At 38.5% G+C, this 24,460-nt stretch overlaps 1 protein-coding gene across 5 annotated transcripts in view; it reads left to right on the plus strand.

Moving 5' to 3' along the window:
• The window catches only part of LOC122887838 (rho guanine nucleotide exchange factor 12-like), a 48,700-nt gene that overhangs the window by 11,638 nt on the left and 12,602 nt on the right, over positions 1 to 24,460 (plus strand). For 2 of the 5 annotated variants that reach the window (XM_044221424.1, XM_044221427.1), the window contains exons 2-30: positions 2,312 to 2,389; positions 2,490 to 2,581; positions 5,467 to 5,565; positions 5,879 to 5,928; positions 7,360 to 7,417; positions 8,039 to 8,268; positions 10,313 to 10,390; positions 10,498 to 10,611; positions 10,864 to 10,989; positions 11,867 to 11,992; positions 12,202 to 12,300; positions 12,556 to 12,666; positions 14,035 to 14,133; positions 14,257 to 14,299; positions 15,627 to 15,732; positions 15,892 to 16,029; positions 16,119 to 16,151; positions 16,578 to 16,692; positions 17,329 to 17,434; positions 17,590 to 17,814; positions 18,207 to 18,357; positions 18,956 to 19,125; positions 19,229 to 19,375; positions 21,174 to 21,259; positions 22,619 to 22,744; positions 23,565 to 23,679; positions 23,813 to 23,913; positions 24,054 to 24,131; positions 24,346 to 24,421. In XM_044221424.1, the coding sequence (XP_044077359.1) occupies positions 2,312 to 2,389; positions 2,490 to 2,581; positions 5,467 to 5,565; positions 5,879 to 5,928; positions 7,360 to 7,417; positions 8,039 to 8,268; positions 10,313 to 10,390; positions 10,498 to 10,611; positions 10,864 to 10,989; positions 11,867 to 11,992; positions 12,202 to 12,300; positions 12,556 to 12,666; positions 14,035 to 14,133; positions 14,257 to 14,299; positions 15,627 to 15,732; positions 15,892 to 16,029; positions 16,119 to 16,151; positions 16,578 to 16,692; positions 17,329 to 17,434; positions 17,590 to 17,814; positions 18,207 to 18,357; positions 18,956 to 19,125; positions 19,229 to 19,375; positions 21,174 to 21,259; positions 22,619 to 22,744; positions 23,565 to 23,679; positions 23,813 to 23,913; positions 24,054 to 24,131; positions 24,346 to 24,421 (3,176 nt within the window). The remainder of the gene's footprint in view (positions 1 to 2,311; positions 2,390 to 2,489; positions 2,582 to 5,466; positions 5,566 to 5,878; positions 5,929 to 7,359; positions 7,418 to 8,038; positions 8,269 to 10,312; positions 10,391 to 10,497; positions 10,612 to 10,863; positions 10,990 to 11,866; positions 11,993 to 12,201; positions 12,301 to 12,555; positions 12,667 to 14,034; positions 14,134 to 14,256; positions 14,300 to 15,626; positions 15,733 to 15,891; positions 16,030 to 16,118; positions 16,152 to 16,577; positions 16,693 to 17,328; positions 17,435 to 17,589; positions 17,815 to 18,206; positions 18,358 to 18,955; positions 19,126 to 19,228; positions 19,376 to 21,173; positions 21,260 to 22,618; positions 22,745 to 23,564; positions 23,680 to 23,812; positions 23,914 to 24,053; positions 24,132 to 24,345; positions 24,422 to 24,460) is intronic. The other 3 variants (XM_044221426.1, XM_044221425.1, XM_044221428.1) reach the window with 3 other exon arrangements.

Genomic DNA, 24,460 nt, shown 5'->3' on the forward strand with positions numbered 1-24,460 from the left:
CTTTCCCAGCCTTCTCCCACAGTCAGGAAACTGGAGCCGAGCCAAAAACCCTAGTCTCAGTTTCCGGGAATCTGTCCCACAAAGCCACAGTATAGTAAGTTGGCTCTGATGTGGGAGCCATTGTTAAAAGCCCAGGGCCCCCATTGTCCAAGGGAGGAACAGCACCACAAACAAAACCCCCTCTTGCGGAACGAGTAGGAGGAGTTGTACATGGAGAGGGGAACCTCTGCTATTAATATAATAACTACCACCATCAGGTCCATCTCCCATGAGGGATATGCATATTAAATCAGTTAAGCTAATACCAAGAAAGAGGGAGTACATGGAGCTTGCTGAGGTCTTTTTTTATTTTCATTTAATTCAAAATTAGACATCAACAACTTTGTCTTTCCACTCTGATAGAATGGACGTGAAGATGGAGAATACTACACTGGTTGTCTATGGGAAGGCGGGACTTTTAATGGGTGGCTGTACGCTGCATGAGTGGCAAAGAAGGCTGTTGTCCATATGAGAAAATATCTGAATACATTTTCAAGTTATTGTTTACTTTATGAAACCATGTGTGGCACTGACAGTATTAAAAAGTACATGAACTGTATGTTACACCCTGTTTTATACAGTCTATGGTTACACCCCACCTCTCTTGTTTGTGTTTCGGTTAATTGGCATCAAGTTGAAGAACTTCTAGTTATTTATCCAACTTCACAGGCATATATGTGACTCCTTAACATCCCAGACATCTTCCCGCTGCGATGTGAATTGTATGTCCACATGCATTGAAAGTGAATTGCATTTTTACACTATTTAAGCAGTTTGACATTTTGGGAAATGTGGTTATTCACCTACTTGCCGAGAGTTACAGTACATAAAAAGATCGATACCACTCTCGTGCCTGTCCATTCAATATGAAGCTGTAGCCGGTTATCTTAGCTTAGTATGAAGACTGGAAACAGGAGGAAACAGCTAGCCTGGCTCTGTCTAGAGTTTAAAAAAATCCGCCTGCCAGCATGGTATCTCGTTTTGTTTAGTACAAAGTGTAAAAACGTCAAGTCTTGTTGTTACCATGAGGTTGTCAGGCAACCACCGGAGACTTCAAGAATTCACTGCGCCCTTCCAAGAAATGGTCCCATGTAAAACCGCAATGTGTTTATATACTTCAGTTTTTGTATGGATTAAGCAAACAAGATATAACATGTTAATTAGTGAGCTTTAGGTGGTGTTGGTAGGTAGATATTTTTTTTTTTACACCTTTGGAGTTTTCTTAACACACTCAGTTGTGTTTCCATGCAGTGTTTCTCATCAAAATACATTGTGTGCATGCTTAACAAACATGGTGAATGCATTTCCTTCCTTCCTCATAAAACTTTGTAAAGCAGGTTTTTAAAAATATTTTAAAACCTGTTTTGTTTACATCTACATAGCAGTCTTCTTCTGCCTTTAACTGAAAGTGCATTTTTGGTGCATTACAGCCACCAACTGTCGATAACTGGAATAATGTAAAACCTTCATCAGGATTTGATAATGAGATGCAAACATCACAGCTTTCCTCAAGATGTGCGGACATGTACAGTCCCTCACTCTCAGGTTTTTCTGTATTTTTGTCTTTCGAGATGCTCACTGTGTCACATTAGGTGATCTTAAAGTAAAATTCTTGCTGTGACTTGGCAGTACATAGGTGCCAGGGACCGACTTTACGGTTCCACCTGACAGCACCAACAGCATCGTTCGTCTTTGGGTCATGGAACATGTCCTACAAGTTGTCAAACTAGGCGAGAGTAGGCAAAAACAAATCTGACATGTCTGTCTTTGTTGGGATGTCGTGAGGCGACCCAAAAAGCAATTGTCATGTCCAACGCTAATTTTCTTTCCTGATGCCCCACATCTATCGGGTCAGGCCATTATTCGGCTGAAAGCGTGTGTTCTGATTTCAGCATTAGTTTTGTTGCACCTGCTGAGGGGGACAACTTAAAATCTTCATAATTCTTATTAGCGCATAGTACAAAATAGCTGTGAATTACCAACTTCAACCTGAGCCAGAATCAGCCAGAATAAGTGAAAACATCTGTGTGGGAGGGCCAGCCCTTTTAAGAAATGTGGATCTTCGCTTGCTTGCCTGCTTGCAATGAAACAATCCAGTCAACCCTCTTTCTCTGTGGTTACAGTCTTTCTGACATTTGCAATAATACCTCTACATACTTTTAAGACCTCACTGTACCGGACAATCGACTGTTGACATATTAACGTTGCTTACAAGATATTGTACGTTTAATTCTTCTTTTTATTTCTTAACTTCTTTTGAAATTTGCTGCAGTTCACAGATGACGTTTAAAACATCATCATTGAGCCAGAAAGGAAATTTGGAATTGTTGGAAAGCTGTATCAAAATTAGGTGGTGTATCTTTAATGACTTTAGTTACATTTAAATTTTAAATGTGTTTATTTGTGATGTATTAATGTATTTTTTGTGTCCTCACTTCATGTCTCTCTAGGACCCCAAGCATTCTCAACAAGGACCCCACAGACAAGAAACCTAAGAATGAGAAATCCTCTGTCTCCCTCAAGCATGAGTTTGACCCTACAGGTATGAGATTCACAGATTTATTTATTGCTTTATTTTTTACATTTTATTTTAGTTTGATTACATTTTTTCTTTAATTGCTTCTTTAATTTGCTGCAACATTTTTAAACTTTGTAAATCCAGTGTGAAGGTTTACCTGTAAATTACAGGTGGAGGGGAACCAAGTGCCAGTGACTTGGCTTAACAGATTTTTGTTTTTATTAGTTTCTAACTTTCTAATCGCAACTTTGCATTATCACAAAGAAAGTCTTTAACAACGTTGAGACACTGAGTTGAGATTCAATTAAGAGCTGAAACAATTAGCTGATTAATCGAGCGACAGAAAATTAATTTTGCTATTTCGATTAATCATTTGAGTCACTTTTCAAGCAAAAATGCCAAACATTTTCCTGTTCTAACTTCTCAAATGTGAAGATTTGCTGCTTTTCTTTGTTTTACATGATAGTACACTAAATATCTTGGGCTTTGGACTGTTGGTCGACAAAACAAGCAATTTGATCTTTTTGATCTTGATCTTCAAATTGAAATGTCACGTTAGGCTCTGGGAAATTATGATTTTTTTTTACCATTAAATCATTTTACAAAATAATAATTGATGAATCAAGAAAATAATTGGCCGATTAATGAATAATGAGAATAATTGGTAATTGCAGCCCTAATTTAAAGCTTTTAGCCCTCTTGATTAACGTTATCTGACTAAGGTTTGTCTTTTCGTCATACTTTTGCTTTAAACTTTAAAATACTAATTGTCCCATAGTCTTTACCACAGGGGCTGGTGAAGGGGAGAACAGAGACGGTGTGGGTGTAGTCAGGGCTCAGAAACAAGTTGTTGAGGTGGTTGCCTGGGTTGCAGGGTTGACATTAATCCTTCCTGCCCTTTTCTTCACCCTGGAGTCTTGAGGCTCCTTTATGGAGGCCAAAAGACAACCAATTATCCACTCAGGAGAAGGAAAAGGAAAATCACACTGAGGCAGATAGTGAGCCACTAAACTTCCTCAGTGGCTACAGGAAGAACAATCCCGGATGGAGCTCTCTTGATCTAGCACATGTCTTTGTAGATTTCAGGGTGCCGTTGAAGTGTAGGACTATGAATGACTCAGCTTTACAAATGGAGGCACCTTTGGGTTGAACATTAGGTGGGTTGAGATCTCCACCCATGTAGGTGGGTCCGGGGACATGCCCCCCCCCCCCCAAAGATGATTTTCTTTTGCAAATATGATTTTTAAATATCTGTTTCGCATTAATTTTAAGGGGAAGAGACATACCAAAACAACATGCTCTACATATCCCAACTACTGCAGTTGAATAGCATAAAATCATTCACTTTGTATAAATGCACCAAATTTGTAGCGTCTCAAATAGATTGTTCCAGTATTAGTAAAATAGATATTTATCACTTCCTCAACACATCTTCAGCCATTTGATAGCTATGCCACAATGTACTTAATCTCTGTTATTCTGTGATAATTATTTAATTACATTTAATCGAGAAAACCAACCAGTTTATCGTGTTTTATAACAGTTAATATTTTTCATTCGATTCATCATTATGATGAGATTATTGGGGGGTTACAACCCCCCCATTCCCCCCATAATTTCCGCCTATGGAGGCACTGGTTTCTCAGGGTCACGAGGACTTGGCAGATTCTAATGGGCATTACTAGCTGTGCTCCTGGCACATGGTCATGGGATTTCCCAAATTGTTAATAAAACAGAACAATTAATAGATATAAATAGGTTAAAGGTATCCTGTGGAGTTTTTGACCACCAGTAGTGCTATGGAGCAATGTTTTTTACGACCACGTGGGTGACGCAAAACTTAGTCCTTTGTATAGTTTTATGCTTTTCAGCTGATCCACAGTTGGTGGCGCAACTCAGGGTATTAATGCGCCTACAAAGGCAGTGAAGTAGAAGACTGAAAGCTAGTGAAAATGGGTTTGATGCACAATTTAAAAAATATTTTTATAAATCAGCTTGGTGAGGAAAAAAACGTATGTAAACATAATTCGTTTACAAGAAAACTCCACAGGGCACTTTTAAACCATAGCATTGTTTATTATAAGCACTGTTTTCTGAAACACAATGAGGAGATACTGAGAAATTAGTTTTCTTAAATAGTTTAGTAACATACTTTGGACTATATTGGCAACCATATTAAAACAACAACAACAACAACACATTAATCAGAATAAATTAATTCTACTCAGTTTTACCGTTATTTGTATTGTTTGTATCACTTTAATATAATTGCTCATTTTAGTGTTTTAGATGTGTTTTATGCAAGTTTTTATATGAATATTTGATCCTATACAAAGTTTTACTAAAACGTATACAGAAAGTATTATTATTATTATTATTATTATTTTATTACTATACAAAGGATATCAAAGACAGGAAAAAGATCTCTTGCTGGTGAGTCCACTTTTTGTTGGAAAGAGAGCAGGCTTCTATTTAAAAACCTCTTCTTGATTTGTCACTTCCTGTGTGGAGAATTTTTCCCACAAGTGACTGCAGCAGACGCTCTGTGCCAGATTTTCTTTTAGGCAAATAGTGCAAAACTATGAGACTAAACTTAGCTTCATTAGTTACTTAAAAAAAAAAAAAAAAAAACTTTCACTGGCAGCAGTATGTGAAATGTAAAAGAATATACATGTAAGTTGGATGGCGGAGCCTTTGATTTATAAAACTATTATGACAAAAACCCTCACCAAATTCAATGTTAACGGTTATGTGAGGGCTTTTCTGTTTGGACAAAAACAGAAATATCATACCATGAAGTTGGGTCATCTTTGCCACACCCCTGATTTGTTTTTATCTTATCTTAATACCATTGGTAGCATATAATGTAATGCAATGTGTGTGTGTGTGTGTTTGTGTGCAAATGACAGGTCTTGTCCAGCGGTGTGTGATAATCCAGAGAGATGAAAACGGCTTTGGGCTGACTGTAAGTGGAGACAACCCTGTGTTTGTGCAGCTGGTGAAAGAAGGTAAGGCTCACACACACACACACACACACACACAAACAGTCACACCTTTCTATACTTGTGAGGACCCTCATGCCCTAGCTCTAACCTAAACCTAAGTCTAACCTTAACCTTAAAGTCAAGGCTTAACCTTCAAACAGCCCCTTGAGGTAGTGAGGACCGGCCAAAATGTCCTCACAATGCAGAAATGTCCTCACTACAATGGTTTAAAACTGAAATATAGCAATACAAGCACACACACACACATACATACACACACATACAACACACTTGAGGAAGCAGCATCTCTGACTCTGTTCTGTCTTTTGTCTTATAGATGGAGCTGCAATGCGAGCTGGTGTTCAGACAGGAGATAGGATCATTAAGGTGAGCCTTATTTATTTCCTTCTTACTTCCAGGATCTGCAACTGAAAATCTCTGGGTCTGAAAGTGAGTTAAAGGACGAAACTGATCTGTTTATCCTTAGCTTTCGTGTAGGGATCCGACTTTTTCTCTGCCAATCCTGAGTACCAATTCAGTCCCAGTACTCTCTTTGTCGCAATGTTTAGAAAAATCATATTGAGTCAACTTTTGGTAAAGTTAGCTTAGTTAACTGTGACTGGCATTGTCAACACTTGTGGCTTCAAAGTAATGGTCTACCACTGCCTTCACATTAAAATGTATTTATTGCGAAGCACATGCAGGAAGCAACAGCAGCCGCTTTTACTTATCGAAATTAGCTCACTGCTGCAAATGAACCGACCAGAACAGAAAACTGTATTTAAAGCGGACCAGTCATGTCCGGCCCATGCATGATTCCTTTAATAAAGTCGGTATCAGATTGGTGCATCTACTTAAGTGAACAGCCAGGTGTGGAGGTGGAGTCACCAGTGGTGCTCTGCCGGAGGGCCTCTGCTGTTTAGGGGTTAAAACTTCTGATGCAGTGTGTAGCTGGGGCCACACCACGGCTTAAAAGTTATCTCTTAAAATAATAAAATGTGATAATATAATGATAAAAGTTGAAAACTAACAGGCAGGAACATGTAACCGGGGAATAACAGAGATATTAGAATTGACCCTCGTGGAATATTATACCTCAGTTGAACTGTAGAGTGACACCAGGCACAACAAATACACTAATATTTTAATAAATTTAGTGCAGTACGTTGGAGCCCTACTCAATTATTCAGGTGGTTAGAGGATAAGTTTGGTTATTTTCTATATTTTTGTTGTAGTCAAAAAATCCCATGAATAGACCAAAATCAACAAGTATTACGTGTGTATCCAAAGGCTGATATATCTTATTCCTCTGTGCCATAGAGCGCCATTGTTGTCCAAAAACTATTAAAAACGCATCAATCACACTCTTGCACTGGCTGACATGTTCCTTTATTACCATGAACGGTAGGTAGCCACTGTATTTTATTTGAGTCGATCCCAAATGCACCGTCCCGCTGCTGTAAATACTCTCCAGCGCACCAAATCTGCGGCTGAAAATAGTCCCCAACAAATTTACTCCTGTTTGAGCAACGCTTGCTAAAAACTACAGTGGCCAGCTGTTTTAGGAAATTATGTTAAAAGTATTTAGTGTGAACCGTTTTTAAAAATGTACATCTTCAGTAGTAACAAACGGTCGAGGGGCTGAGAGCCACAGACGGAGTAGGGAAGTCAGAAGGTATTGAGAGACGGACTAACACAATTGCTGGTTGGTTTTGGTCTTTTCATAGGATTGTTGACAATTAGAGAAATATATGCCAAGCAATATGCCATGGCCAACTGATAAAAAAGTCTCTCGCAATGCTTTTCATTTTCTGACAGGTTAATGGGACCTTAGTTACACATTCAAACCACATAGAAGTTGTAAAGCTGATAAAATGTAAGTATGCACCTCTAATTGCATCTCCAGTATGCTGTGTCACATTTGAATTTCAGTGATATTGATGGTTCATTAAGAATTTAATGTTACTTAGTTAGCAACAAGGCTAAAGCAAGCCTTATAGTGGTTACTAATGACAAAAACATGGACATTGCATCTGAGACGTCACACACGTCCACCGAGTTTCTTGAGGGGGGTTTTAATTTTACTTGGAGTTTGGATTTTACTGCTTGTAGCCATTTTTTTAGTTACTGGAGCCATAAAATCCACATTTGGGCTGACAGTGATGGGTGGAGACATCTGTCAGTCAAACAAACACATTAATTTCTTGTGAAAAATGAGATTTCATTTCTAGAGAGAGACGTTAGGGGTTTTCCCATTCACTTGTGTGCACAGCTGGCTTGGACAAGACGAATAATTCATGACATAATATATCAGCATTGTATTATTATTTAGTTCTTTCATTCCTTTCATGTGGTCAAATGTTTCCCTGACGGAGCTCTTTTTCTCAGCTGGTTTTGGTGATCAGATCTTCACGGTGGCTTGGATGTTTTTATGTATCAGCATTCTTCTTTCTCTTCACCCTCCCTTCATTCCTTTCCCATGACTCCTCTCTGGCAGCGGGTTCCTATGTAGCCCTGACAGTGCTGGGGAGGCCTCCGGGGCTTCCTCAGATCTCCCTGGAGGAGGGAGAGGAGGAAGAGAAGGAGGAAAGGGCAGAGGTCAGCCCACCCTCCTCCCTCTCAGCGCCCCACTCACCTGCACTGCCAGGTGGCGAGCAATGCAGCCCCGTGACCAGCAGCACGTCCTGCCGTCCCCAGGAGCACATCACCTCCTCTCCGCCTGATGGGGTAAGGAAGGAGAAAAGAGTAATATCTACTTTTCAGAGTTCTGTCTCTTTAATAAAGGATGGGAACACATAATAAGTCGGGGCAGCATGCAGATAAATACAAAACCTGGTGTTTTTCAAGACTTCCTGATGAGATCTGATGTAAAGTTCTCTTGTTGAGTATTTATGGAAGATGAAACATGTGAGAAACAGACACTCAATGTCTGATTTTGTTGTTAAAATCAACTCAAACTTATCTTAAACCCAGAAAACTCTAAATTTGTTACAATCCCATGCAAGACTAAATAAGACAAATAAGATAAAGCTGTATAAAGGTATGAGGCATAAATACATGCTCCATAATAGGTTAATATCATGAGTTAAAATAATATTTTCCTGAAACCGGGCGCAAATGCATGTGCAAACTCCTCCTTATCTGCACAGTTTCTGTAGTCTTTTTTTAAGGGATTAACGAGAGTGCATTTGATATATGGATACACTTCCATATAGAGATTATAATGCCAGTACTGTAATTGCCAGTGCAAATATTTTGAGCTGTGATTGCAAGTGGCAAAACTAGAAAACTTGTTGTGACAATTTGACATGACTGAAAAGAGACAGCAGGGTTTGGGCTTTTTTTGTTCACAATACAAATGTCCCGGCACCAGTCTGATGATTAGAAAAATATAGAAAATCAATTACCGTTCATAACCAATCCTATCGCTGTGCGGGAGTCCACAAGCAGGTTCATTTGAAGCCAGGAACAAACAGGTGCAGACGCAAAATAATCAACTACTGACGGAGGAAAATTGCAAAAGGACTGTGCTACGGCTGACTTTGTTCCAGCTGGAAAATAAGACCCTGTATGTTAAGGTCACTGTAAAGGTTGGCTGTTCCTTTTATATTCCCAGGAATATTGTAGGAATATTTTATGGGCTTTGACATGATAAGCTAAGTGAACTTATTCCAGAAAAATGCGTTTTTGAACAGATTACAATATAACATTTAACTTTTTCCACCAGCATAATGTAACACAAACTGATCAGGCTGTAAAGTTGTTTTCAAGTTTAGCCTCTTTATTATGTTTCTGTTTAAACTTCTTCTCACATTCTTGATGGGTAATGCAGCGTAAATAATCGACAGGAGGTTATTCAGTCTATACATTAGTACTGGTGAGTAAAATCGAATTTTAAGGGAGTCCTGCTGCAGAATCACAGAACACATCTCCTGCTGCTGTATACAATAATGCAAAATATAAGAATCCTCAATGAATTTCATACTTATTCCATAGTAATTTTCATTATTCCATAAGCACATGCACATTAAACAAATTAAATACTGTATCTAAGCTATTTGCAGGAGAGATGTTTCCTTATTTTTACAATGATATTGAACCTATTGTCTGTGTGCGATTTGTCTGCTGGATCTCAATGGTGAACTGAAACTTAAATTCTCTGAAATTATGGTATTTAGCCCTGTGACGAGTTGGCCACTGTCCAGGGTGTACCCTGCCTAAGGCCCAAAGTCACTGGGATAGGCTCCAGTCACCCGCGACCCCTAACGGGACCAAGCGGTAGAAAATGGATGGATGGATGGATTATGGTATTTCTAACTGTGATGAGGTTCATGATATCAGCAGCTTATCTGGCTCGTTCAACCCATGCAGCTCGTTATTTTTAATTAGCCCCAGCGTTTCAGTCCACTACCACCAGCTTTTACCAAAACTGCTGCAATGTGTCAACGATTTGTCGTCTTTGTAACACTGAACGTGTCAAACTAGACACTACGGCTTCATAAAATCTGGTTCAGTTCTAATACTTGAATTTGAAGTCATTGTTGTAAATGGTCAAGTCAATTATGTACTTTATTTATTTGAGTGTCCACGTTCCCCTTTTTTTTCTTTTTCACTTTCAGTCTGATTAGTATCACTTCTCTCTTTCCCTGTGTAGACCTAATGCTCCCTTCAATCACATTTGTGTGTTACAGGAATAATTATGTAATGATGTGTTTTTTCAGTATATCTCTGACTTTTTAGCTCAGTGTTTCCTCTTTATCTCCTGTTTAAGGATGAGAACAAAACCATGCACAGCCAGAAGGCCAACATGCTGCAAAAGATGCTAACGAAGGAGCAGCAGGACCTACAGGTGTGTGTATGATACAATGAGATCATCAAATATCTTTAAACATCCTTTTTCATGCGTGGCTTATGTCTACAACACTGGGCTTCTTTGGGATTAATATGTGTGTTAAGGCAAAGGAGGAGGAGTACAGCAGAAACCCCCGGCCTAAACTACTGAAGGAGATCCAGGAGGCTAAGAAGCACATTTCACTGCTGCAGGAGCAGCTCAGCAAAGCCGCATTACAGGTGTTGTAGAAACACACACGCACACACTCACCCTCACTCAAAATGTGTTAAAACTCTCGTCTTTTGCATCCTTTATATCCTGTGACAAGTTGGACGACATTTTTTTCTCTCACGTATAAATTAAGCTCCAACTGGCCTGTCACTTCCACACACTTCACATTAACACAGGCCACTGCAGGCTCTTTAGTCTACACGACCTTTGTTAATTGAAACTGATCAGAGGGTAAACACATTTTTATGTGTGTGTTTCAGGATGGAGCCACTGTGTCTAGGGATGGTGAGGCTGAGGAGGGGGACGGTGGACCTCCTCTGAAGGAGCAGACCCCGTCCTTGCGGGGTGACAGTGGTAACGACGGGCCCACGACCAACAGTAACTCTGTGGGTATAATGACGGATCACAGCAGTTAGTGTGGTTAACCACACTAACTGCTGAAGCACTCTGTACTTTCTTTGTCAAATGTGGTTTTGTGCCAGCTGCTCAAGGTAGTGTTAGTAGATGCTTAAACCATTTGTTGATTAATTTGTTAGTTGATAAACAAAAACTTAATTGACAGCAGATTTGACAATTAATTAAATGTTAAAGTCATTTATCAAGCAAAAATGCCAAATATTCACTGGTTCAAGCTTCTCAATTATAAGTATTTTCTCTGTTTTATATCATTGTACATTTGATAATCTTTGTGTTTTGGACTGTTGGTCAGACAGAACAAGGAATTTGAAGATTTGTCCTTGAGCTCTGGGAACTCGCAGTGTGCACATATCACTATTTTCTGACAGTTTACAATCGATTAATCAAAAAAATAATGAGGAGATTAGTCAATAATTTCTAGGTAGATGTTCCATTTCCAAAATATTTCTCAGCTTCAATGTCAACATGATTTTGTTTAGCGATTTTAGTGACAGCTTAAACTTTTCATACTGTTTGTGGTTTGTGTTTTATGCAGATTTTATGAAAAGAACTAATTTACCATAGATCAGGTGCTGCTCTTATATATATTAATATATTGTAAGAGTACCCACAATCTAATGTTAAACGCAACATGAAGCCTCTCTGAAAATACTGCTTTTACAGACTCCTTTGTAGTAATCTTTTTTATCACAACTTCTATAAATAGAGATGAAATAGTCGTACTTTCCAATCTCTGGGGATTTCCCAGTATTCGGCACCAGACTAAACAATCAATTTGGCTTAAGTGTTGTGTTGTTCTGTGTGTGTATTAATGTGTGTGTGTGTGTTTCTGTCTTTGTGTATTAGATTCAGATCAGCCCCCTCCCAGAGAACCCCGGCAAAAGTGAGACACCCTGTCAGAGCCCGGACGTCAGCCGCCGAGACGGCCTCAACTTCTGCCTATCGCCCGACACTGAGGACACCCCTGACACAGTAATATACTCTCACACACACATACACACAGACACACTGAAGTCTGATTATTGTAATCCTTTTGGTTTTGTAATATCATTACTGTGAAGTTATTTTGAAGACAAGCTAAATCTAAATTTTCAATGGAATACAAGTGAACGTATAATGGTGATGTGTGTGAGTTTGTCTATCAGCGCATATACTGGTAACCATGCCAATATATCACTCAGGACTCCAGTGCTCAGTGCGTTATGGGTAGCCCTCCCTACCTCCTCAACCCCCAGATCATCGGAGCAGAAGATGACTACTTTGACTCTCAGCAAGAGCAGGTATCTAAAGAAATGTTTCTGAGCAACTGATGGACTAATTGGACAAGAAGTTGATTGGATGTCTCATGATCTGCATCTATATGAACATTTAAATTTGAAAATAAGGAAGCAAGAAGCATGTTCCCCCTGAATGAATGAAGCAGGGCTCCACGTTTCATTAAATTCAAACTGCTGATGTGGAGTTACAGGAGCAGTTTATGGTTTTGGGCTGATCTAATGAATTGATCCCTCTCTCTGTCTCTGTCTCTCTGTCAGATTAATGGGCAGTGTAGCTGTTTCCAGAGTGTAGACTTGCTGAAGTCTCGGCCGGCTCACCTCGCAGTCTTCCTCCATCATGTTGTCTCGCAGTTTGACCCTGCGCCTTTGGTATATATGCAAACACACACACAATACAGACTATGGTATAATAATGCCCATGCTGTTACTGTGGTCAGCATTCTGTGGGTTGATACCAATATGAAAAACACAAATATCATATACGTCTACTGTATGTTATAGTACTTCTTTAACAGGCAGACAAGGAATAAGGACTTTGCATGTCCTTAAAGGATAATACTGGCGATGTTCCATATTTTCCTTATTGTCAACACAATTCCATGAAGAAACCAAAACCACAGTGTGTTAGACCGTTCCCTACTCTGTCTTTGGCACTCAACCCCAAGTCCATTATTTCTACTGAAGACATAAATCTTTAAAAACGGGTCTTAAATATATAGTGTCATTAAAAAAAATAAAAGCTCAGTTACTTCCTTTAACAGCTCGGCTTTTTAGTTATTCAGGTGTAAAAGGTGCATTTGTTTGGGACTATTTTCAGCTGCAGATTAATACACATTTGGTGCTCTAGTGAGTATTTACAGCAGCAGGAAGGTGTATGTGTGATTGACTCAAAATAAACACATTGGCTATGATTATTGTAATGAAAGGACATGTCACTCATGTAACAGTGTTGCTCATTAATGTGTCTTTTAATAGTTTTTGGCCAACAGTGGTGGCCTTTGGCTTTGGCTACACAGGCAATACTTGTTAGTAGGATCAATTCATTGTAAGAATAAGAAAAATATAGAATATTGCTAGCCTTACCCTTTAAATACAATTTACATATATACAATTCTAAACAAATAACTGTACAGAAGTGAACTAACTAATGAACTAGGCAGAGCTTGAGAAGCAAAGCCCTGTACATAACCAAATGCAACACATTTTGATGGCAAGGTGGATATTTCCGTCGTTCGCTACATCCTGTGGCTTCAAACTGTAAGGGCAGCATGTCAATACAAAGTGCCTCTGCACATCTGTCACAAATGTATTTTAAAGTAGGTATTCATTATGAGGTTTGTTGTTTGAAGTTCTATCTGAGTACTATTTAGTGTGCTAATAGTGGTATTAGTAGTGAATATCATAGTTAATTTAGTCCAATTTAGTCCAAAAGTGGTTTGGAGCAAAGACCATAACATACATAATGGTGTCATCAGTATTGGTGTAACAATGGACATACAAAGCTGTACTGAAAAAAAAGAGATGTGAATAAGAGTAAATACTATTTGAATATAAATAAAAGCAGGCCAAGGATTGATCCTTGTGGAATGCCTACACTGTTCTAAAAATAGCTTTCTAGTTTCTGATGAGATAATGTATATTAATCATGTTTTGAGGCAGTATAATATACTAAATGAGATAAATAACGGCACATTGACAGCAATATAAAGCTCTTTCTTGTCTTCCTCCCTCTGTTAGCTCTGTTATCTCTACGCTGACATGCACAAGCAAACCAGCTCCAAAGAAAGCCGACGCTTCTTCCTGGAATTCCACTCACTCTTTATGGATCGAACAGCAGTAAGTAATTTTCTTTTTCTTCCCCAGTCAATTTATTTTGTCTCAGACCACATTTCTGACTTACTGAATAGTTTGTATATTTGTTGATGTAACTATAATTTCTTTTCTGGTTGTCTTTCCCAGAATCTTAAAGTACCAGTGCCAGAGGCAGTTGCAGCTGAATTGGGTAAGGGATAGAAAGACACTAAAATGTATCTCAGATTTCTTCGAAGAACTGACTTGAAATGCCAAAAAATATCATTTTAATTTTAAATAACAATTAGACTCTAAAGTCATACTAAGTTGCTTTGATTTATGCTTTGATTTACAAATTTGATTGTCAGACCTTTAGTTTATGTACAGTACACACTTTATCGTGCTTCGATGTCAGTGAGAATCACAGGCACTGATCCCATAATGTAGCTAATCTGACTTAAGCTACTTCATGTTTTTAATGATGCAAACTTTTCCATACATTTTTCATATGTGCAGTCACTTTCACAGAAGGATATAGAAAAAACCAAAAGTTTTCACACTCATATTTCTGTGGACCTGGTTGATAAATAAACTATCCTCTTGTGCCGCTACTCAAAAAACCCTTCATGTTGGTAAAATGAATGTGCTCAACAAATTTTCATAGCAAACTTGATAGAGATATTTTGTGTACAAAGCCGACAGTTTGTCCTGAGGGTTTGCACTAAAGGAAAGTTTATGGAGTGTGCAAGATGGAAAGGGTTCCTCCTCTGAGGAGCATAACTGTGATCAGTAAATCTGGGCAATCTTCCATTTAGGTATCTTTTGTATAAATGGACATTTTGACTGTGTGGTGGTGCTAAACAAATGTCAGAAGGTCACAAAAAACATTAGGAATCTTTTGACCATATCCAACGGTATGTGAGATACAGCTGACAGCTTCAGAAAAAGCTATGAGTTAGGAATGCACAACTACTACTGATACTGATTCCTATACCTCCACTCAGATTATTTGCCAATACTGCCAATACACCAGTGCTCTTTTTTTCCGTCAATGAATGTAAAAATCTGTATACCTCACTGTGTGGAACTCATTCATATTATTTTTGTGTAAGGAAACATGAGGTCAGGGATTGCAAAGGAGTCTGTGACCCACTATGACTGAACTAACGAATAGCAGAAACACTGAATTTTATAATAACTATGACAAAGAAAATGTATGTAATGTGGATTGGTCATGTCATGGCAGATATATCCGATTTGCCTAATAAGGTCAGTATCAGATACTGTTGTAGCGTTTCAGGTCGGGGCATCTCTACCGTCAGTATTTTACCACAGATTAGGAATCAGGCAGGTAGTCCAAAGTGACGAATGAATGGATGAACTGCCTTTTCAGAAAGATTCATATGTTATTGTGCCTGCTTTCTTAATTAGTTTCACAAATGAGTGCAGTTATTTTGTTTAACGTGTTAGAATTAAGAGTTGCGAATAAAATATTCCGGGGTTGGCTATTTTTTGGGTGTGTTTGTGTCTCTGCACAGAGAAGCGGAGGCTGGAGTTAATCCCAGAGGAGCTCTGCAAACAGTACACCCAGGTGTTACAGGACACACTCCTACCAGACCTGCACAAGAACCTGGAAGATTTCAGGTAAGAGTCACGCAACTGTATAACCAGTCTGACAATAATGATTTAACGTTATCCTGACAGAAGTCTGCTATAGGTTAGTTGTAAGAAGGTAAAATCTCTATATGTTGCCCTGTGAGTGATGTTATTTGTGTGCTTGTGTTCATGTTTATGTGTTTGCAGACAGAAGCGCAGCATGGGTCTGACTCTGGCCGAAGACGAGCTGTCTAAGTTGGACTCAGAGCAAGGAAAAGACCAACAGGCCTTGGAGAAGGAATGCTCCTGTGCTGAACACATCCTCTCCAAGATAGATGATATCCTGTGAATTCCTGAGCACACACAAACACATATTAAACTCCTATATTCCTTGTATGATTGTGTGTGTGCTAACCCTGAGTTGCCTTTTGCAGGTTGACGTCACAGCCCACAGAAGAGGAGAAGTGGTAAGAGGAAGGAGTTTATGTTCTATCATCTATCAGTTGCAGTTGTTTTAGTTTCTGTTTAGGTATTTTACTGTTGAACTAATTTGGATAAAAGGATCTTCTCAGTGCTTGAATTTACACTAAATTGCATGAAAATACCTCAAAAGTTGGCAGTATGACAGTAGTTTGAGTCTCATGTATGTAAAAGAGTATGTGTTTAATATAAAAATGTTAATATGAGTATAATGCATAATAATGGTAGAGAATAATAATACTGTATTCTACTATTATTATCATTACTATTAGCTGTAGTAGAAGTATTAGGATTATTATTACAGTTGTACAATAAAGAAATTTGCAGGTGAACCCTACAGATTTGTAAATATTGCTATACAGTAAATAACAATCTGCCTTTTTTTCTTGTTTGTGTGTCCTGTCATGTTGCAGCCAAACAATGCAGTATGTGATTCTCACCTATATGAAGCACCTTGGGGTGAAAGCGAATGAGCCTCGTGGCCTCGAACATAAACGAGCGCGCATCAATTTCCTGCCCAAGATTAAGGTCTGATCCCTTGTTCAGAAACACACACAAATCCGTATACTTTTTCATTCCCACACATACAAATGGAAGCTATCTATCTATCTTAGCTAGCAGGCTAACTCTGTCAATCTAAGATAGCAAACGTTAGCTAGCTCTCGATCTGTTTCTATTATCTATCTTTACATTTTAAAAAAATGTGTGTATTATTAGCACCGCGAAACAATATAGCCTACACAAAAATACAAAAACACAATGTGCTAAATTTTATGTGTATGAATATGAATTAATATCACACAGTATAAAAGAGAATATTTTTCTGGTTTTGTCACAATATGGCAAATGTATGCAAGATAGGAACTATTTAAAAAACGGAGTGAACTGTCCACAGTTTTGCATTACATCAGAAAGAATGCTTCACACATGTTGAACAAAAACTTAAATAATTGATTTGACCAGTTTTCAATAACAATTTGCTTTGAATCATTAATTTAAACAAAATTATTTTGCAAAACAATTGCACGATATGATCATAACATCAGGATGTGATTCAACTGGAAGTCAAACCAATAATTTTGAATTATCACCCATAATTTTTATGGTCTTAAAATCTGTGAAATGAATATTTCAAAGGCAAATATGTGTTATTTTAACAAGCAGAAGAGTATCAAGCCTGAGAAGGAGGGTGAGGAGAAGGTGAAAAAGCCTCGGTTTCCCAACATCCTTGGCCCGCCTCGGCGTCTGAGCAGAGTGGATTCCACTTCAGGTGAGGAGAAAGCTACAGTTTATTGTTGTAAAACGTCCCACTATCGTTAATGCAGAGTAAGATGTTATCAGCGTTTGTGAATGGATTTTTATGTTTGCCCATGTTTTTTCTACCCTTATATACATGTGTGTTTGTGCACATGGGTTTGTGTGCAGTCGGTAAGGCTGTGGAGCTGAACAAGCAGCGATCGCCAAAGCAGCTCTCTCAGCCAGCCTTCGGCATCCCTAAGCAGTCTGACTTGAATTCTGGACGGATCCGTGGAAATCAGCTCAGTGAGGGATCGGACACCAGCACCCAATTTTTGCCTTCCACCACCTCCTCTATACACAGCTCGCCCACTGGTCAGGCCTCAGATACCAGTGGGCAAGACTCAGACTCCAGTAAGTTATACCTGTTTTTCTTTCTCACCACGTTTAGGGATTCTGGGGGCAAGATTTTTTAAAATGTTCCCATACAAAAAAATGCAAATTAATCCTAAAGGATAGTGCACAGACCACTAAACCAAACAAGTAACTATTGGAATATTATTTGAAATATGACTCTCACTCTCACTCTCTCTTTCTCTCTCTCTCTCTTTCGCTCTCTCTCTCTCTCTCTCTCTCTCTCTCTATATATATATATATATATATATATATATATATATATATATAAATAAATCAAAAGGTTTGTATGTCTTTTCACAAAGACAAAAATGGAAATACATAAATATTTGCATGGACTCTGGAATAGCGTAAGTTAGACCTGACTGATTGTACTGCTCTCCCCTTTACAGATGTGTCTCCATTCTGCATCCATCCCAGACTGGGAGAGGGTCTGCAGTCTAGTGACCACCAGGACGGCGTCTCCAGTCCGACCAGCACTCAGTTTGACTTCAGCCCCTCCAACCTGGAGCAGTTACAGGAGCAAGACCAGGAAACTTTCAGGTATTTACAGGGTTTGGATTTTCTCTTAACAGTCCCACTCCACCGAGAGGGAAGTTGGGGATGCTGTGAGAAAGTTATAAACGATGTCTTACCGTACAGACAGTAGTCTACAGCCTTCATTCTTTAGAGCAACCTTAACCAAGTCACCACATCTTAACAGAATATACTGTAAAAATTACCTATAGCCCAGGTGATTACTGCACGGTGGCAGTAATTAATGGTAACGTCACCATACAGGCAATTTTTACATCAGCTCTAATGATATGTTCAGTTGGGATTAATTTGGAAAGCACAAGAGAGGAGATTAATGTAGAGCTGCAACTAACAGATATTTTCATTATCGATGAATCTGCTGATTATTTTGGGTCCTTTAGTCTATAAAATGTCAGAAAATTGCCCCAAGGTGGTGTCTTCAAATTACTTGTTTTGTCCGGTCAACAGTCCAAAACCCAAAGATATTAAGTTAACTGTCATATAAGACAAATAAAAGCTGCAAATCCACACATTTGAGAAGCTGGAACCAAGAATTTGTCTGCCATTTTTTCTTGAAAAATGATAGCCTTGTAATAGCCTCTCTCCCTCTGTCTTCGGCCGGCAGTAGGATGGAGGTGCAGTGTGCCGTGAGTTCAGCTGACATCCAGAGTGAAGACGACCAGGGAGGTGAGATGGAGTGTGAAGAGGACCCTCTGAACTGGCAGAGTCTGGTCAGCCGAGGCGTCCTGGCAAGCTTAACGCCACAGGAGATTAAACGGCAGGAAGTCATCAATGGTGAGTCACCAACAGTCACGAAACATTTCAGAGCGTGACATGAAAATGATAAAATATACATACTGTATATATCCTGTATATGTCTGTGTCTGTCCACCCTCAGAGCTGTTCTACACTGAGCGTTCCCACTTGCGGATGCTGAAGGTGTTGGACTGTGTTTTCTACCAGAGGTTGAACAGAGACGGTATCCTCCCCCAAGAAGACATCAAACACATCTTTATTAACCTGGAAGAAATCATTCAGCTGCATGGTAACGTCGTCCACACACACTGCTACCCTGCATGCCACAGAGAATGAGCACAAATCATAGAATTATTGTTGCTGCATGCTATTTTTCTTTCCTGACTTTTTCCTTTCTTAATGAAACTATCCAGTAAATCATAAATAAAATAAAAACAATCTGTAAATATACATATTATCATCTCTGATGAACACAAGCATTTACATCCCCAAGTTTAAGTTGTCAACCCTGATATAGGTCTATAATTACAATTACGTTTTCAGTAAAAGCTGCGTAATGTTTTAATACTGAATACAGGAGGGATTAAGGTTACCAGGTTATTTTAGGAGCTACAGAGTTTGTTCTAAAACAGCTTCCAACAATTCACCTAAAAGGGAAAAAAGAACTGACATATTCAGTTTGTCATCCTAAACTTCATTATTGCAGCAGCTGGGAAACAAGTTGCAAGAACGTTGGAATCCAACAACTAAAAAAAGAATAGGAAAGCTGCACACTCATAACTCGGATGAAATCATTTATTTGAACTTACAAAGTTTGTGCTTGTTAGTTTTTAGATGTGTGGACATGTATGACTATATTTCTTGATTGCCCTGAGAGTTTGAAACACCTATCCTAGTTGGTATAAATGTCAGTCGGGTGAATTTTGAAGAAGGAAGCAGTTTGCAGAAAAGTTGATCTTTATAATTTGAAATAAGTGAACGCAGCTTTCCTATTCTTTTTTTGCTGTCTGGCTGCATGCCAGTGGATAACTATTATACCCTTTTTACACCTGGCTTTATCCATCGATCTGTATCTGGATATCCTATCTTTATTAGAAAAACACATGTTAATTCAAGGTGTAAAGACACACAGAACGCATTTTGATTGGATTGTGATTGTATTGGCCGAGCCACATCTGGAGGTAGTCTTGCTCACATTGGACTCAGATCTCAGCTAGGTGTAAATGCAATAATTACAGAGCGGCCGCATTCTTATGAAAAAACATCGCACCAAGTTAAAAGGTCACCTAACTCCCCTTCTTCCGGTAAGCTTAAGCAAGTCTGGCAAAAGTAGTAGCAGTAGCTAACAAGTCTTCTCTTGACACCCATCCATAAAGTCCCCCAGCCTCACCTAACTAATTTGCATATTGACATACGATCACAATGCGGGCACAGCCATGATAATGTGAACTCTTGTTAATACCAGGTGTAAATGCCCGTGGATCAGATGTCATTAACCAGATAATGTATCCAGATACAGATAGCATAATAATATCAGGTGTAAAGGGGATGTACAGCTCCATCACATGTACAGGCACGCAGGATCCTGTCAGAGCTTGATTTAATGGCCAAATAAACCAGGATTAGGTTCAGTTTACAAAAGTATAGCTTGTATTATCACACTGTTTTCTCTGGGAAATGGTGAGACAAAATCCTCTCACACAAGAGCATCATTTCCATGCTCTTGGGAAGTTTATATTATATTAATATGACATGCTGCTAAACATTATGAGACGAGTTGAACACGTACATGGCAAAATGATTTCTGTGATGCTTGTCTGAATATTACACTATAAAGTTTTGTGGTTGTAATGATGTTTTTATAATTGTTGTTAAAGCATATTTAATATGCTTTACCCTCAATGTTTGTTCATATTTAAAATGTTATTTGTAATTTTTTTAGTGTGTAATGAATACATGATTTATTACTGATAATAAAGATATAAATACTGCAAAACATGAAGCGCAAGTATTTGAATTGTCAGTAACAACAACAGCGAGATACTGAATGTTTGTATTTCAGAAGTTCTTCTCACTTTGCTCCACAGTTTCTGTGACAGAGCAAATGACAGCAATCAGGAAGAGGAGTGAGACATCGGTGATCGGTCAGATCGCAGATGATCTCCTGGCGTGGGTAAGACCAGTTTCAATTCATGCAGGAGGCGGATTAAAAGCTTCAGCTCAGGGTATAGTGAAATGTTGGCACCAAAGGCAGCTGCAAGAGAGAACTAAGAGTCAAACAGACTGAAGGAATTGGCAACTACTAAAAAATAGGAAGAAAATGGGGGAAAAGCTTAAAATAGTAATCAGCGATGGTGTCACCATTACCACACAAAATATCAGTGTGAGTATTAGATTATGATCCATGTGTTTGGTGCTTTGGTATTGTTATTGTTTGACACATTGACATATCTAGCCAACAAGTCTCCTAATTAGGAAGCATAAACAAAACGTTTTGGAGCTTACCATGGACTCCAAGGTACCATGATTCATTCCTGTGACATTATATTTTTTTCTTCTGTTGATCAGTGTAATTACAGTTACCAAATTACTGTTAATTCTCAAATAAAAGCCATGGCCAGCATGAACGAATAATGGCAGGTCGCTAGGGAGGGATTCTGCCCTTTGAGCAGAGTTTCATTGACAGTAGCTTAACAGCGTTCAAAAAACAAAACAAAACGGCAAAGTGGGATAATTATTGAATGAAAACAGTATTTCTGTTAGGTAAGAGAAGCTCAGAGCAGCAGTTTGTTCAGTATGACATGACTCTGTTGTTGCCCTGATGGATCTAGAGCTGAGGAAATGTACATTATCCTGAATTTATCAAGACAACAAGTAAACATAAAGGTAACCTAAAAATAGAATAAAATGACATATCTTGTAAAATCCACAACACAGCATGATAAATATGCACAAAATAGTAGAGTATACATCCACCAATAAATAATACCACAGTATACACATGGCAGTTAGCTACAATCTGTACTAAATAAGTAAGAAAAACAAAAAAGGGGAAATCCCAAATAAAGGCCTTCCTGTATCTTCCATATATAAGCCTGATTCAAAGTAGGGCCTGGTTCTCTCTGCAGTTGAGGTCAATAAAAGAAAATTTACAGTTCATCCACTGGCATTTAGCGTAGAAAAATCAATGAATAATATTAAAAATAATAATAATACAACGTGGGAAAGGCCAAATGCTATTTTTATACACACAGTATGTTTCTCAGGTCAAAACTCTTTCCAAAGTTGTATCAATAGGAATTTATTAGGGAGCTGTAACAACATATTGTAAAGGGTTTTTCTTACTTACTGATGTTGAACTCAAAGGTTGCACTTTAAATGAAATGTCCATCAAATACATGATCGACACTGGACGTGTAAGGTGATGCATCACTTGATAAATATATGGTTAAAACATTAGCTACAGCAAATACCTCAAATGTAAATGTACCGTGTGTGTGTGTGTGTGTGTGTGTGTGTGTGTTGATTCCAGTTCAGCGGGGAGGAAGAGGAGAAGATAAAAAGAGCAGTGGGAACTTTCTGTAGTAACCAGCCGTCTGCACTGGAGCTCATCAAGAGCAGGCAGAAGAAAGACCAGAGGTTCACGTTATTCATGCAGGTCAGCACAACAGAATAAACCACGGGCTACTGCCAGGAAGTGACACTTTTGATGCAGTGAACGAATTTTAATCAAGAGGAAGTCAACCTCTCTACCATCTCTCATCGTAGTTGTTTGAATTCTTCCATTCAGAAAAAATGTCAGTTTATTTTTGAGTTTGAAGAAATTTGTTCATTACGAGGGGATAATTAATACAGAAATGAGTTGCATAATGAGAGAGAAAGTTTTTGAACTTGGAAATAATAGTTTGACAACATCATCTGCAGACCTTGTAAGTGGACTTTGAGTTAAAGCCCCGGAAAAAACTTGTAAGTGGACCTTGGGTGAAGAATTATTTTGTCAAAGGTCAAGAATGAAGTTTTACTGTGTAATGTTGAATGTATTTACCCCATTGTACTACATAAAGGGCAAATAACTGATATCATCACTGAGTTGTTGTTTTTTTAATAGTTATAGTGCCCTTTTTGTTATATCTATGTTAAAATGAGTATTGGTTACCAGCCAACAGTAATATTATTTTAATTGTATATTCATGTGTTGAATCACCTGTGATCAACAGATAGAAAACTTCTATATGCTCATTTAGAGTATATGTAATCTGTTTACTGTTTAGTTGATTGTTCAAAGTCGATTTTCACTCATATTTTATCTCCTCTCCTCGTTACTTATTTTTTTAAATCATGTTTTTTTTTCCACCCAGTGTTTTTCTTCACAACAGAAGATAATAAGCGCTTATTATATGTTAGATCTGTTTATTGTTTCATATGTTATCTGTTACAGAGGTTTTGGATGTTGACCCTCCTTATTTGTCTTTCTTCAGGAAGCTGAGAGCAACCGTCTGTGTCGCAGGCTGCAGCTTAAGGACTTCATTCCTGTAGAGATGCAGAGAGTGACCAAGTACCCACTTCTACTGGACAAAATTGCCAAGTACACAGGTAAAAACATAGGTGTAAATATGCCTTTTCGTCCATGATATTGGTAATAGAGTGGATGATTCACCAAGGAGAACGACCGAGTTTTGGTTTTACATCAAGCAGCTGTTAGCTATGTTTGTTTATCTTCCCACAGAAGATGGTGAGGAGAGGGACAAAGTAAAGAAAGCTGGTGAATGCTGCAAAAAGATCCTCAACCACGTCAACCAGGCCGTCAAAGAAGCTGAGAACAAACAGGTACAGACATAAAAAGTGATATTTAATTTCACACTGGAGGTTCGGGGATTTTAATGAAAAGCAGCAGCTAAAAAAAGTTTTTATTTTGCTAATTTCCAAGGGTTGAAAAGCATTTAACGAGTTGTGTTCTTTCTCAACAGAGGCTAGAGGAGTATCAGAGAAGGTTGGACCTCTCGTCACTCAAACAGAGTGAAAACCCCATGATCCAGGAGCTGAAGGTAAGAAACAAATTTTCATCCCTGATTCTCTGAACATATAGGGTAATGAGCTCAACATAAAGTCTTTCTCTAGTGCATCAAATACATCTGTCTGATACATTATAGTCCCTTTTATTGTACACTAAGGACCAATATCTAGTCATGGGAGATGGTGAGATGTTGAGGTTATTAATGAAGCTGCTATTTTTATTGAAAGTTGATTCTCGTCCTGCAGAATCTGGACCTGACCAAGCGGAAGATGGTGCATGAGGGACCTCTCTCCTGGAAAGTCAATAAAGACAAGGCAATTGGTACGTACACACACACCAGTATATGAGAATAACATTTAA

Source organism: Siniperca chuatsi, linkage group LG14 (genome assembly GCF_020085105.1).
Source record: "Siniperca chuatsi isolate FFG_IHB_CAS linkage group LG14, ASM2008510v1, whole genome shotgun sequence".
Taxonomy (NCBI): domain Eukaryota; kingdom Metazoa; phylum Chordata; class Actinopteri; order Centrarchiformes; family Sinipercidae; genus Siniperca; species Siniperca chuatsi.